This window comes from Mustela lutreola, chromosome 1, assembly GCF_030435805.1.
Source record: "Mustela lutreola isolate mMusLut2 chromosome 1, mMusLut2.pri, whole genome shotgun sequence".
In the NCBI taxonomy this organism is placed as follows: domain Eukaryota; kingdom Metazoa; phylum Chordata; class Mammalia; order Carnivora; family Mustelidae; genus Mustela; species Mustela lutreola.
Genome location: NC_081290.1, coordinates 108,822,853 through 108,838,203, shown reverse-complemented (window position 1 = coordinate 108,838,203; position 15,351 = coordinate 108,822,853). Strand labels below are relative to the sequence as shown.

Below are 15,351 nucleotides of genomic sequence, written 5' to 3'. Positions count from 1 at the left end.
AATCAAAATCTTGTGCTTTTATCCTAGGATGTAAGTTTTATTTTCTGTATGTATAAACTACAATACACTGCTACCCATACAAAAGGTGCACTAGGTTGGTGACTACTTTGATAACCAGTCATCTTATTTATTAATTTTTAATTTTTATGTTTTACAATCTCACAGTCCAAAGTTTCAACTTAGAGTTATTAACAATCAGTTAGCCCATGAACTTGCAAGGCGAATTGACTGAGATGGCTCTTACAAGAAATGTCCAGGTCACACATCATATTTTAGAAGTTCCCTTCTAGATTTTTTGGAATTTAGAAAGCATTTCCCCATGCACAAAACTATGGGAAAGATGAAGTCCATACTAGAGATTTTCCTCTCATGGCTCCCTAAAAAGAATTTCCTTTCCACCCTGTTGCTACTGCTATTACAGTCTACTTGTCCAACCTTTTAAAGTTGATCATACTTGCCTCTTTTCCCTTATTGCTAAACTCTTGAGTTTCTTCATTTATTCCATTTACTTCTCCCTCTCTCCTTTTTTGCTAGAATTGTCACTTCCAGAGGTAAAAGGGAGCTCTTTCCTAAGATCTCTGGCCTTCATAACCCAGTGTCTCCTCATTGGCTTACTGTCTTTACTGGCTGCTGCTTGTCTCTCCTCCTCAGAGAACATCCTTCTCTTTTTTTTTTTTGTTTTGTTTTTTTTTTTTTTGTTTGTTTGTTTTTTGTTTTTTTACCCTAAAGATGGGGACACATCCCAATACTCTACTCTCAAAAACTGTTTTTATTTTCATGCTTTTTACTATTACCTCTGCCTGGTATGACTGGGGAATGAGGCAATAATCACCTCATCTCCTGTGCCATCTTGGACCTCACATCTCACATCCACTTACTGGTCATCTTTTGAAGACTTTCTATCGCCTCCATTATGGTGCATCCTGCACTCTCTCAGTCTTGCTGCCAAGTCACTTGTACTCCCTAAGGACATCTCATTTATCTGGTGCCCTTTTCCCCCTTTGACACTGCCCTAGAACAGGTTCCATTCTCTATTGTCTCTACTTAGTGAAAGACTTCTTACTCTCCTCACCTCTCACACCCCCTCCCCAGGGCTGCAAGAATGAGCTACTGATGTGTTGTGATCCATCACCCCTCTGCTTAGAAAATTTCAGTAAAGCTCCCATGACCCAGAGGATAAAATCTAAACCTTCTTTGAAGAATTCAGGAATCAGTGTTACTTTTCCCATCTTAAAGTTGGCAGGTCAGCAATACAAAATGATTATAATTCCCTGAACACATTCTGCTCTTTCATGTTGAGCCTTCTGTCTGGAACCCTCCACCCCCTTTTCTTTGTCAATCTTCTCTTTAATTTTTGTTTATTTTTATTTATCTTTAAATTTTTTTTTTGAAGATCTTATTTACTTGTCAGACAGAGAGAGAGAGAGAGCCTGAGAGCTCACAAGCAGGGGGAACAGCAGGCAGAGGGAGAATCAGGCTCCTTGTTGAGGAAGGAGCCTGATTCAGGACTCGATCCAAGGACCCTGGGATCATGACCTGAGCCGAAGGCTGACACTTAACCGACTGAGCCACCCAGGCATCCCAACTTTGAGAATTTTTTTTTTCAAACTTTGCGAATTAAGCACTTCTGGGTTCTCTTGATTCTGACAGGACTGTGCAGATGATCTTCTGGACACCGGGTCCCAAGTGAATACAATGAGCAAACAAGGCCACATATACAACCGTTAACCTCATCGAAATTGTGTTTGGCCCCGAGTCTCATATTCCCATTCTTCTTTTGTTCTTGCCTCCCTAATTTTGGTTTCTCTTTTTATTTGGTGACCCATTTCCCAAGTATTATTAGGTTTTTGACAAATAGAACTTAGTGAACTTCAATAAAATTGTTATTTTAACATTTTCAGGGAACATTTAATAGAGGTTATTTGTGCAATAATCATTTACTAACAGAATTAAGTAGTCAAGTGTCTAAGAAATGTAATTTTCAAATACAGACTTGATCTCACTCTGCTTCAACTTCTGAGTATTTTTCTAATGGTTCTATCAAAAGGACTTCCTTTCTAATCCTAAACCAGCTTACATGATTTATAAAATGGCAAAGGGTTAATTAAGAAATCCTATTGCTTCTTTTTTGCTTATTTACTATTTCAGAAGGAGCCGTGTCACTGTATCAGAGCTATTAGCTACACCATCAACATGAAATTTTTTCTCAGGAAACTGAAAATTTTCTTCAATTTGACTCAGCATTTGGGGCTGGATAAAAGTCAGTGCAAGTTATGTATATTCACAGTTATATTTTTTAAAGGAAAACAGCAATATGGAAATTTTTGGTTCTAGAGTCAAAATTTTCATTGCTGGAGACCAGTTGGACACCGTGACCATATGCACCATTATAGCCTCATCAGGATACCATTTTTATACATTGGATTTCAACCTGCCTCTTTTCCCTTTAATGTCAATCCAGTGCTGGGTGCGGAAGGTACCTATCCCCAACTCCCCCACAGATACTCCATGGAGAACTGTGCCACTCAGTGACATGCCCGGTTCTACTCTCCACTTGCTACCCATAGCCTGGGAGGAAGGAGTGTTGGAGGTGATTATAGGCCTCTGGACAACCAGTAGGATTTTATGCCCACTCTTGTGCTGTGTGCATTTGGAACCATGCCTTCATTCTCTGGCAGCACCAGCATAAAACATTGGTATGCTGAGTAATATGGGACCCCTAGTATTCCATGGTGTTTTCTTAGAACCACTCTGAAAACTGCCTTAACCATAAATATCTCCCTCAGCCTCTTTGACAAAACAATTAAACTATGCCCTATGTGTACATGGCACTCCATGTTGACAGAGCCCTATCACTAGCATCATATTGTCTAATCTTTATGAAGCTGTGTTGGCCTGGTAGAGTAATCTGTTTGTTTATTTGTTTGTTTTTTTAAGATTTATTGGTCCATTACGTTAATTGAGGTAAAGAAACCTTTTAAAATTTACAATAGTTTATCAAGTAGTATAAATTTTTCTGTTTACCTCAAAACATAATGCTAATCTCATAGTAAACATTTGGACAGAATTTTTTATACCCAGATATATGAATAAAAGTTGACAAAGTAAACCTCATGCCAGCATCAAAAATACAACAAACCTTCATTTTTCTTTTTACAATCACTGAATTACATAACAAAGAGAAAAAGGGTAACTTTTTTTTGCCCTAAGTTTTAATTTAAATTTTAGTTAGCTAACATACAGTGTAATATAAGTTTTAGGTGTAGAATGAAAAAGTTTGGTAGCTTCATGAAACAAAGACTGCGATCTATAAATCTCACTTCTCATCCACACATGTTCTCAAACACATTTTTTGGGGGGAGGGCGATGGCTTTTGATTTGGTCTACTGGCAGCATGGAGAAAAGAGAACACATTTACTTGGGGACTTCACCAGTACCTCAGTTTTTTTTTCTTTGAAAATTTTAAAGGTAAGAAATGATTTCTAAAAATAAGAGGCACAGTCCATAATTTGGGCATGATTTAAGCAAAAGTTTTAAATCTCTTTTTCAATAGTTAAAAAGTTAGAAAGTTTGCTGGAAATTTATTTCAAGGGAATATATCAGATATACATCATCTCTCAATGCATTGCCAATGCACAGACATTAGAAACAGGCACAAAGAAGTACAATGGTCAGGCTGTCTGCTGGACAGGACTGAAACTTCAGGGGTATCTGGGCGAATGGTGCTGATAGTTAAGAGCTGCTGGTTTGGTGTTCACTGAAAGTCCAGCTGACACAGGCATCATTTTATCACACTGATTCACATTTTGTTTGCAAGCTACTTTCCCCTCCACATTTCTGCACTGACGGAAAAGGCATCCCTCTCTTTTCCTTCCACTTTTGTTGTGACTAAAGTGTTGGTCTGAGACTGTAAACTATGTGTCAGATAGGGGGTGGATAGGTGTTATCTGCTCTATCCTGGCCTGCAGAAAATCCAGAATCACCTGGTGAGTGTGGTCCTGAGGGGCGAGGTGTATGTGCCATATGCGATCGTTGGTTAATAGGAAACACATCGTTGGTTAATAATCAACACACAGGTGTTAGGTCCTCGACATTTCAGTCTATGGAGAATCTCTTATCTGAACCCTGCTGCTCTGAGGCCTTCACAGCATCTTTAAGAAGCTCTTCTGCAGGGGGCGCCTGGGTGGCTCGGTGGGTTAAAGCCTCTGCCTTCTGCTCAGGTCATCCCAAGGTCCTGGGATGGAGCCCCACATCAGACTCTCTGCTCAGCGGGGAGCCTGCTTCCTCCTCTCTCTCTGCCTGCCTCTCTGCCTACTTGTGATCTCTGTCTGTCAAATAAAAAAAAAAAAAAAAAAAAAAAGAAGCTCTTTTGCAGAATTGGGATAAACCCTCAATATTGTCATAAGCTAGAGTTCTTTGTATCTGTGTCATCTGTCAGTGCTGATACCATACATCCTCCACAATAAAAAAATGTGTCAAAGGCACTAAATTAATCTTTTATACTTTAAAACAAACAAACAAAAAGGTTTCATGGGCCTTGTGTTTTAAGTAGTTCTTTAAAGCAATGGATGAAACAGCCTCAGAAAGGTTGAGAGACTTAGGGAAGGTCACCATTATGTAGGTGTTAGATCACTTGCTCTCAGTCTGAAGTCTTTTCCACAATATCAAACAAACTGTAGACACAAACAAATAACACTTTTAGAGAGAGACAAAACCCCTTAAAAGAGTACATCTGGAGATAAAGCTTAAAATGCAAATCTTCCCTCAAGAGTGGGAAAGCATGGACAAATGGGTAAGTACCACAGGCTCTTGCATATTCAAAAAATAACATTAATTCCAGGATTATAGATTTAAGAGATGATAGTTACTAGAAAACTTCTAGATTGAAAATGCACATCTGTATATGCATGTATGTTTACTGAAAAAAAAAATCTATCACTTTGGATGTTTGTGCATTTCCTAGTTCCCCATTTTACATGTTGGGTCCACAGCTGCTTCTTTCTGATCCCTACACTTCAAGCCACCATATTACCTTTTAATTACCTTATGACTCATTTTAGTTAATTGTAATAATTAATTGTGTGGCCAATAAAGTACCAAAAAATTACAGATTTTTGAATATGGTTCTAGGAATAGTTCAGTTTTAACATTTAATATTTGAACCTCATATTTATCACATGTAGCATGAAACTGCTCTGTTTAAAGAATAATGGCATTTCCACTGTGGACTGTATGAAAAGCAGTAAGTGTACTTCCCTCTGTCATATAAAAATGTGTGACATTTCCCTAAAAAATTCCTCGTTTTTAGAATATAGCTAATAGTATGGTAACAATTTTGTATGGTGCCTGATAGTAGCTAATTTATCGTGTACTTCCCTCTGTCACATAAAAATGTGTGACATTTCCCTAAAAAATTCCTCGTTTTTAGAATATAGCTAATAGTATGGTAACAATTTTGTATGGTGCCTGATAGTAGCTAATTTATCGTGTTGATCGCTTCATAATGTACATAAGTGTTGAAGCACTACATCAGTACATCTGAAACTAATATAAGATTGTATGTCAGCTACACTTCAATTTATTTATTTGTTTATTTATTTTTAAGATTTTATTTATTTATTTATTTATTTATTTATTTAAGATTTTATTTATTTATTTGACAGAGTTAACAAGTAGGCAGAGAGGCAGGCAGAGAGAGAGAGGTAGAAGCAGGCTCCCCATGGAGCAGAGAGCCTGACATGGGGCTTGATCCCAGGACCCTGGGATCATGACCTGAGCAGAAGCCAGAGGCTTTAACCCACTGAGCCACCCAGGCGCCCCTACACTTCAGTTTAAAAAAAAAAAAAAAAGAAGAAAGAAATTCCCTGAATATAGAGGTTCTAGACCTTCCCTACTGGTAAATCTAAGTGTATCCTTTCCCAGATGATAGCGTTTCCCTTAGGACTTTGGTACATTTCATAAAAAGGAAAATATAGACAGTGGAAATAGAAATAGAAGAGTTCAAGCACAGTAGCTAATCAATGTATGTTGGAGGTCATTATGTATCATATAAAGTATAATGAAGACCTTCTCCCCTAGGTTTCAGGGACTAAGGGTGGCACAGGTAAAAGAAATTCAAGAAGTCAAAGAAATACCTGTCTTTCTTCAATGGAAAGATGCCATAATTCAACATGAGTAGAATGATTAAGAAGGAAAGTTTACTGGATTCAACTATGCAGCTAATGATTCATCTAGCTCTCACTTGAATTTTAAACATTGGCTTGAAAAAGGATTTCACATGAATTTTTGTTTCTTTTGGATAGCTCTCATGCATGATTTGTTGACTGCATCTCTGAAGAACAGAACTGGTGATGTTGTTTGGCTGCTCGTTCCAGAAGGTTCACGAGCCAAAAGCCTGCTGCAATGAAGCCATTCATATGGTCTCAGAATGTTAGGATGGTGCGGATGCTGCAACAGGAAATAAAAGATATATTAGTTGTTTTACTGTTCAGATAACCCACCCTCTTCCATGTGAGAGTTCAAGGAACGTTCAGCCTTGTCGCAGTGAGAGTCTCTTTGTGGTTCCCTCTACTTTGTTCACATCCCTTGCATTCATGTCAAGTCAAGTAGAGTCTCTTTGTGGTTCCCTCTACTTTGTTCACATCCCTTGCATTCATGTCAAGTCAAGTAGTATGGTGGGTCTTCTTTTGCTGGTCCTCTCTTGTGTGTTCTCCTGCCTTAAGCTCAATCATAACATCCTGAGTAGGACTGTCATTTAGGCTTCACTGTATATGAACATCCTCCAAAAATCACTTTGGAGAGCATGCATATCTGGCATAATAATGCAAAACAACAATGGGTAATGGTGTGTAATAAGTTCTTGCTGTTTGTCATATATTCTGTAAATGCTCTTCATATATTTTATCATTTAAACCTCAGCTGAAGCAACCATGCTAGGAGGCAGGTCATAATGTTTCCTTTTTAGAGATTAAAAACACTGAGAGAGAGGTTTATAACTTGTTCCAGGTCACATATCTAGTGTGGGGTATGAGAATTTAAATTTAAATATAAAGTTGCAGAAATTAAAAAATGATAGATAACTTGCCTAAAGGAACCAGAATGTAATAAAGACCATCTTGAAGGTTTCATAGAGCTTTGATAAAGAAATGTTGAAGGATTCTTAGAAATAGATAATAAAGTTGATTTGTATTCAGAAACTTCATTCTTGTGGAGATTAGAAATGTAATATTTACACTGGAACTATTGTCCTTCCTATAATCTATCTTCTGATGGATATATACTTTTAGAAAAAGATGGTCTTTGTGCCTTAAATACATACATATATATATATATATATATATATATATATATATATATATTCTTATATTTAATAAGGAAAATATATGTAATTTTAGAAACAAAGATAGTGTGAGGAAGAAAATAAAAATTACTTGTAATCTCATACACACAGATAATCAGTGCTAATATTTTCTTGAATTTTGATCAACTTTTTTTTAGAGTATGTCAATTGTTTACTGCTCATATTGAAAACTTGGGGTCATCCTATATATGTTTGTATTCTCAATTCTGTAACTTAAAATTACAATCTGAGAATTTCCAAATTTCATGAAATAACTTCTTTTTAATGGCTTCATTGATTTCTAGTACATTGTTGGAATTTATTTAACCATCCCCTTAATGTTGGACTTTAGTATGTTTCCAAGTTTTGATAATATAGATAATAGATGAGTGTGCTTAAATAGATGTATATTTGTGTCTCTGATTATTTCTGTAGAATAGTTTCCCAGAAATGGAATTGCTTGGGACTAAGGATCTAAGTTGTTTTAAAGGTTTCTGATGCAAATTAACCAAATTACTTTCCAGAAAGGATGAAATCTGGTGCTCTCCTTTCTCAATAAGATTTGTCAGACTGCCCAGTATGTTATGTGGGCGGGTGCTGAAGAAATTTATTTAAAGTTGAAAACCTCATGAGAAGTGTGTGATAGCAGAAAAAGTTATAGGCGATGCAACTAGAAGGTGGGAGTTAGCTATAACTGCCTAGGTCAAATTATACCTCATGTATAAATGCAGACGACAGAATTCTTCTTAGGTGGTCATTATAGTTAAATGTTAGAGGTAGGAAATGAAATCGGCTTATTTTCCTAATCATGGAAGAAAATGTAAGAAAGACTTCAGCCTTTAAAAGAGCATTCCCCTTTACAACACAGGCATCCCTCACCCTTTCTCCTTGCAGATGCTGCGTTCTTTATGAATTGAAGGTTTGTGGCAACTGTGTTGAGCAAGTCTCCCAGTACTACTTCTCCCAACAGCGTTTGCTCACTTCCTGTCTCTTTGTCACATTGGGGTAATTCTTACAATATGTCAAACTTTCTCATTGTTGTTATATTTGTTCTGCTAACCTGTCATCAGTGATCTTCGATGTTATTAGGTAATTGTTATGTATTATGTAATTGTTTGGGTGCTATCATGAATGAGCCCATAGAAGACAGTGAACTTAATCCATGAGTATTGTGTGTATTCTGACTGCTACTAGCTGTTCCCATCTCCCTCTATTTCCTGCGACTATCACCCAAGACACAACAATATTGAATTAGGCCAATTAATAACACTGCAGTGGTCTCTAAGTCTTCTGGTGGAAGGAAGAATCAAACTTTATTGCGGTCTTATTTTAAGAAATTGCCACAGTCACTGCAAACTTCAGCAACCCCCACACCAGTCAGCAGCCAATGACACTGAGGTACGACCCTCCACCAGCAAAAAGATTACAACTCACTGAAAGGTCAGATGATGATTAGCATTTTTTAGCAACACAATATTTTTTAACTAAGGTATGTCCACTGTTTTTTAGACATACTGCTATTGTACACTTACTAGACTACAGTACAGTGTAAAAGTAACTTTTATAAGCGCTGGGAAAGCAAAAACTTCCTTTGACTCACTTTACTGCATATGTGCTTTATTGCAGTGGTCTGGAGACAAGCCCACCATACCTCTAAGGTATGCCTATAATTTTTAGTTGTGAAAAGTTCTTTGTAAACTAAAAAAAAAAAAAAAAAAAAAAAGGTGTTTTTTAATGAAAAAATTAGTGATATCTGTTTATAAAAAAATATCAAGGTAGTTCTACCTGCTTCCTTAATGAAATAGGCCCTTAATATAATTTAAATTTATTTGTAGCCATTAAAGTTCAACCTTTATAGGTGGCCAGACAGAGGCTGCAGTGACTTCAAATTAAGACTGTGTGACTGATTCTTTTCCTTGCAAGGGTGACTCTTCTTTAGTAAGTAAAGCTGAGTGGTTCTGATTATTCAGAGTCACTGTAACCAAAAGAATTTGGTTTCAGTAGAAGAGGAAGTAAGAAAGCATAAATGACTCTTAATCTCACAAAACAAACTGAGGGTTGCCGGGGGGAGGGGGTTGGGGAGAAGGGGGTGGGATTATGGACATTGGGGAGGGTATGTGATTTGGTGAGTGCTGTGAAGTGTGTAAACCTGGTGATTCACAGACCTGGGGATAAAAATATATGTATATAAAAAATATATGTTTATAAAAAATAAAAAATTTAAAAAAAAAAAAAAAAAAAGAAAGCAATTGTTTTAGTTTCTACCAATACAATCTTAATTGTTCTTTATATCCAAAGACTGAACTGCAAATGGAGAAACAAGGAACTCCAGTATGTTTTCATTCTTTCACCTTTTTTCTTTATTGACCCATACCCACCATAAAAATAAATTTATTATCTACCTCTTTCCAGAGCGAAGCAGGTCAAATCCTTCATTTATTTTTTCAAAAGGTAAAACATGGGTTATTAGTGGATCCAGTGGAAACTTCTTAGCCATAAAATCAGCCACCAGTTTGGGGACAGAATCTTTACTCTTAAAGCCTAAAAAGAAAATGACATCATTGTAAGTTTCAGGCATGGGTAAAAGGAGAATTGGAGAGGAGACTTTCCAAGCAGAATTAAGAGGAAAGTTTATAGAAAGTGCTATGTCCCACAGACTACTATTACTGAGGCTAATAAGAGATAGTGTTTCAATATCGTTTTGCCATGTTAGACTTTTTTTTAATCCACCTGGATAAACTGGGGTTCTTAATTATTAGCTCTCCATAATGAAATTATACCATAGGTGCTTGTTCCCAAAATCAAGGAGAAAATTTAGCCTAATTTTAGGCAATGAGGGCACACGTGAATGACTGCTATGGATTTCCTGGGTCCTGTGAGATATTTCAGTGCCTTGTGCCATCATTGGTATAAAAGAAGGGTACTGGAAGATTCTAGTTAACTTATGGGAACACCAAAAATTGTGTCTTTGAACCTTCTGTGTGCATCAGATCCATAAATCTAGTTGATTTAGAGCCTATAGCTTATAAAGGAATTTTAATTTATTTTTAACCATATTGCTTTTTAAAACCCGGTTTTGTCACTTGTAAAAGGGAAGAACTCCTGAGGTTAATAAGAATTCAGCCATCAAGCCTAACCACATACCACCAAAAATTGCTCCTTTCCAGGTACGTCCGGTCAGTAGAAACATGGGGTTCATAGAGAGATTTTGTGAATTAGGAGGTACTCCTACAATGACGCTTACACCATAGGACTCTTGGCAGCAGGACAAGGCAGCCACCTAGAATAAAATTAGTATTTAGCATCATTAAAGTGAATTTTCTGATAGTTCCCACTCATGATGCATGGTATGCAATACTGATTTAGTTAGATTGTGAGTGTGTTCGGGGAAGAGATAATGTCTTTTGTTTCTTTATTCCCCATTGTGCCTAGAATCATGCTGTGATTTTAGGAAATGTCCAGAAAATCTTTTTTTTTAGTGAGACCAGTGGATGAATAATTTGTGCAAGCATAATTCTTCCTTATAAAATAATGGAGGCAAACATCATTACAAACATATCTATATAAAGTCTGAGTCCTCAAGTAAAATTATTGTTTTGTCATTACATGGTTCTCAGGCAGTTGATTAAGTCATTTTTCATTTATTTATCAAGTCGATATTTTGAATGCAGTACTTTGAACCACATGTTTTGATGGCAAACAAGATATTAAATCAATTACGTCATCAAAATTGGTCTCTTATCCACTTGATGGCCTCCTGGAACTTCACAAGAGAGACTAGCCCCTCCAATCAAGTTTTTTTTTTTTTTTAAATTTTTTATTTTTTATAAACATATATTTTTATCCCCAGGGGTACAGGTCTGTGAATCACCAGGTTTACACACTTCACAGCACTCACCAAATCACATACCCTCCCCAATGTCCATAATCCCACCCCCTTCTCCCAAACCCCCTCCCCCCGGAAACCCTCAGTTTGTTTTGTGAGATTAAGAGTCACTTATGGTTTGTCTCCCTCCCAATCCCATCTTGTTTCATTTATTCTTCTTCTACCCACTTAAGCCTCCATGTTGTATCACCACTTCCTCATATCAGGGAGATCATATGATAGTTGTCTTTCTCTGCTTGACTTATTTCGCTAAGCATGATACGCTCTAGTTCCATCCATGTTGTCGCAAATGGCAAGATTTCATTTCTTTTGATGGCTGCATAGTATTCCATTGTGTATATATACCACATCTTCTTGATCCATTCATCTGTTGATGGACATCTAGGTTCTTTCCATAGTTTGGCTATTGTGGACATTGCTGCTATAAACATTCGGGTGCATGTGCCCCTTTGGATCACTACATTTGTATCTTTAGGGTAAATACCCAATAGTGCAATTGCTGGGTCATAGGGCAGTTCTATTTTCAACATTTTGAGGAACCTCCATGCTGTTTTCCAGAGTGGCTGCACCAGCTTGCATTCCCACCAACAGTGTAGGAGGGTTCCCCTTTCTCCGCATCCTCGCCAGCATCTGTCATTTCCTGACTTGTTGATTTTAGCCATTCTGACTGGTGTGAGGTGATATCTCATTGTGGTTTTGATTTGTATTTCCCTGATGCCGAGTGATATGGAGCACTTTTTCATGTGTCTGTTCGCCATCTGGATGTCTTCTTTGCAGAAATGTCTGCTCATGTCCTCTGCCCATTTCTTGATTGGATTATTTGTTCTTTGGGTGTTGAGTTTGCTAAGTTCTTTATAGATTCTGGACACTAGTCCTTTATCTGATATGTCGTTTGCAAATATCTTCTCCCATTCTGTCAGTTGTCTTTTGATTTTGTTAACTGTTTCCTTTGCTGTGCAAAAGCTTTTGATCTTGATGAAATCCCAGTAGTTCATTTTTTCCCTTGCTTCCCTTGCCTTTTGCGTTGTTCCTAGGAAGATGTTGCTGCGGCAGAGGTCGAAGAGGTTGCTGCCCGTGTTCTCCTCAAGGATTTTGATGGATTCCTTTCGTACATTGAGGTCCTTCATCCATTTTGAGTCTATTTTTGTGTGTGGTGTAAGGGAATGGTCCAATTTCATTTTTCTGCATGTGGCTGTCCAATTTTCCCAGCACCATTTATTGAAAAGGCTGTCTTTTTTCCATTGGACATTCTTTCCTGCTTTGTCGAAGATTAGTTGACCATAGAGTTGAGGGTCTATTTCTGGGCTCTCTATTCTGTTCCATTGATCTATGTGTCTGTTTTTGTGCCAGTACCATGCTGTCTTGATGATGACAGCTTTGTAATAGAGCCGGAAGTCCAGAATTGTGATGCCACCAACGTTGGCTTTCTTTTTCAATATCCCTTTGGCTATTTGAGGTCTTTTCTGGTTCCATATAAATTTTAGCATTATTTGTTCCATTTCTTTGAAAAAGATGGATGGTACTTTGATAGGAATTGCATTAAATGTGTAGATTGCTTTAGGTAGCATAGACATTTTCACAATATTTATTCTTCCAATCCAGGAGCATGGAACATTTTTCCATTTCTTTGTGTCTTCCTCAATTTCTTTCATGAGTACTTTATAGTTTTCTGAGTATAGATTCTGTGTCTCTTTGGTTAGGTTTATTCCTAGGTATCTTATGGTTTTGGATGCAATTGTAAATGGGATTGACTCCTTAATATCTCTTTCTTCTGTCTTGCTGTTGGTGTAGAGAAATGCAACTGATTTCTGTGCATTGATTTTATATCCTGACACTTTACTGAATTCCTGTATAAGTTCTAGCAGTTTTGGAGTGGAGTCTTTTGGGTTTTCCACATATAGTATCATATCATCTGCGAAGAGTGATAATTTGACTTCTTCTTTGCCGATTTGGATGCCTTTAATTTCCTTTTGTTGTCTGATTGCTGAGGCTAGGACCTCTAGTACGATGTTGAATAGCAGTGGTGATAATGGACATCCCTGCCGTGTTCCTGACCTTAGCGGAAAAGCTTTCAGTTTTTCTCCATTGAGAATGATATTTGCGGTGGGTTTTTCATAGATGGCTTTGATGATATTGAGGTATGTGCCCTCTATCCCTACACTTTGAAGAGTTTTGATCAGGAAGGGATGCTGTACTTTGTCAAATGCTTTTTCAGCATCTATTGAGAGTATCATATGGTTCTTGTTCTTTCTTTTATTGATGTGTTGTATCACATTGACTGATTTGCGGATGTTGAACCAACCTTGCAGCCCTGGAATAAATCCCACTTGGTCGTGGTGAATAATCCTTTTAATGTACTGTTGAATCCTATTGGCTAGTATTTTGTTGAGTATTTTCGCATCTGTGTTCATCAAGGATATCGGTCTATAGCTCTCTTTTTTGGTGGGATCCTTGTCTGGTTTTGGGATCAAGGTGATGCTGGCCTCATAAAATGAGTTTGGAAGTTTTCCTTCCATTTCTATTTTTTGGAACAGTTTCAGGAGAATAGGAATTAGTTCTTCTTTAAATGTTTGGTAGAATTCCCCCGGGAAGCCGTCTGGCCCTGGGCTTTTGTTTGTTTGGAGATTTTTAATGACTGTTTCAATCTCCTTACTGGTTATGGGTCTGTTCAGGCTTTCTATTTCTTCCTGGCTCAGTTGTGGTAGTTTATATGTTTCTAGGAATGCATCCATTTCTTCCAGATTGTCAAATTTATTGCCGTAGAGTTGCTCATAGTATGTTCTTATAATAGTTTGTATTTCTTTGGTGTTAGTTGTGATCTCTCCTCTTTCATTCATGATTTTATTTATTTGGGTCCTTTCTCTTTTCTTTTTGATAAGTCGGGCCAGGGGTTTATCAATTTTATTAATTCTTTCAAAGAACCAGCTCCTAGTTTCGTTGATTTGTTCTATTGTTTTTTTGGTTTCTATTTCATTGATTTCTGCTCTGATCTTTATGATTTCTCTTCTCCTGCTGGCCTAGGGTTTCTTTCTTGTTCTTTCTCCAGCTCCTTTAGGTGTAGGGTTAGGTTGTGTACCTGAGACCTTTCTTGTTTCTTGAGAAAGGCTTGTACCGCTATATATTTTCCTCTCAGGACTGCCTTTGTTGTGTCCCACAGATTTTGAACCGTTGTATTTTCATTATCATTTGTTTCCATGATTTTTTTCAATTCTTCTTTAATTTCCCGGTTGACCCATTCATTCTTTAGAAGGATACTGTTTAGTCTCCATGTATTTGGGTTCTTTCCAAACTTCCTTTTGTGGTTGAGTTCTAGCTTTAGAGCATTGTGGTCTGAAAATATGTAGGGAATGATCCCAATCTTTTGATACTGGTTGAGTCCTGATTTAGGACCGAGGATGTGATCTATTCTGGAGAATGTTCCATGTGCACTAGAGAAGAATGTGTATTCTGTTGCTTTGGGATGAAATATTCTGAATATATCCGTGATGTCCATCTGGTCCAGTGTGTCGTTTAAGGCCTTTATTTCCTTGCTGATCTTTTGCTTGGATGACCTGTCCATTTCAGTGAGGGGAGTGTTAAAGTCCCCTACTATTATTGAATTATTGTTGATGTGTTTCTTTGATTTTGTTATTAATTGGTTTATATAGTTGGCTGCTCCCACATTGGGGGCATAGATATTTAAAATTGTTAAATCTTCTTGTTGGACAGACCCTTTGAGTATGATATAGTGTCCTTCCTCATCTCTTATTATAGTCTTTGGCTTAAAATCTAATTGATCTGATATAAGGATTGCCACTCCTGCTTTCTTCTGATGTCCATTAGCATGGTAAATTCTTTTCCACCCCCTCACTTTAAATCTGGAGGTGTCTTCGGGCTTAAGATGTGTTTCTTGGAGGCAACATATAGATGGGTTTTGTTTTTTTATCCATTCTGATACCCTGTGTCTTTTGACAGGGGCATTTAGCCCATTCACATTCAGGGTAACTATTGAGAGATATGAATTTAGTGCCATTGTATTGCCTGTAAGGTGACTGTTACTGTATATGGTCTCTGTTCCTTTCTGATCTACCACTTGTAGGCTCTCTCTTTGCTTAGAGGACCCCTTTCAATATTTCCTGTAGAGCTG

At 37.3% G+C, this 15,351-nt stretch overlaps 1 protein-coding gene across 2 annotated transcripts in view; it reads right to left on the bottom strand.

The window, feature by feature from the left end:
* Positions 1-3,124: 3,124 nt before the first annotated feature.
* LOC131830028 (alcohol dehydrogenase E chain) overlaps positions 3,125-15,351 on the bottom strand; it is a 32,708-nt gene continuing 20,481 nt past the window's right edge. For both annotated transcript variants that reach the window (XM_059172433.1, XM_059172430.1), the window contains exons 8-10: positions 10,484-10,619; positions 9,742-9,880; positions 3,125-6,447 (exon numbers count right to left, since the gene is read on the bottom strand). In XM_059172433.1, coding sequence (XP_059028416.1) covers positions 6,423-6,447; positions 9,742-9,880; positions 10,484-10,619 — 300 coding nt within the window. In that variant the 3' untranslated portion in view covers positions 3,125-6,422. The remainder of the gene's footprint in view (positions 6,448-9,741; positions 9,881-10,483; positions 10,620-15,351) is intronic.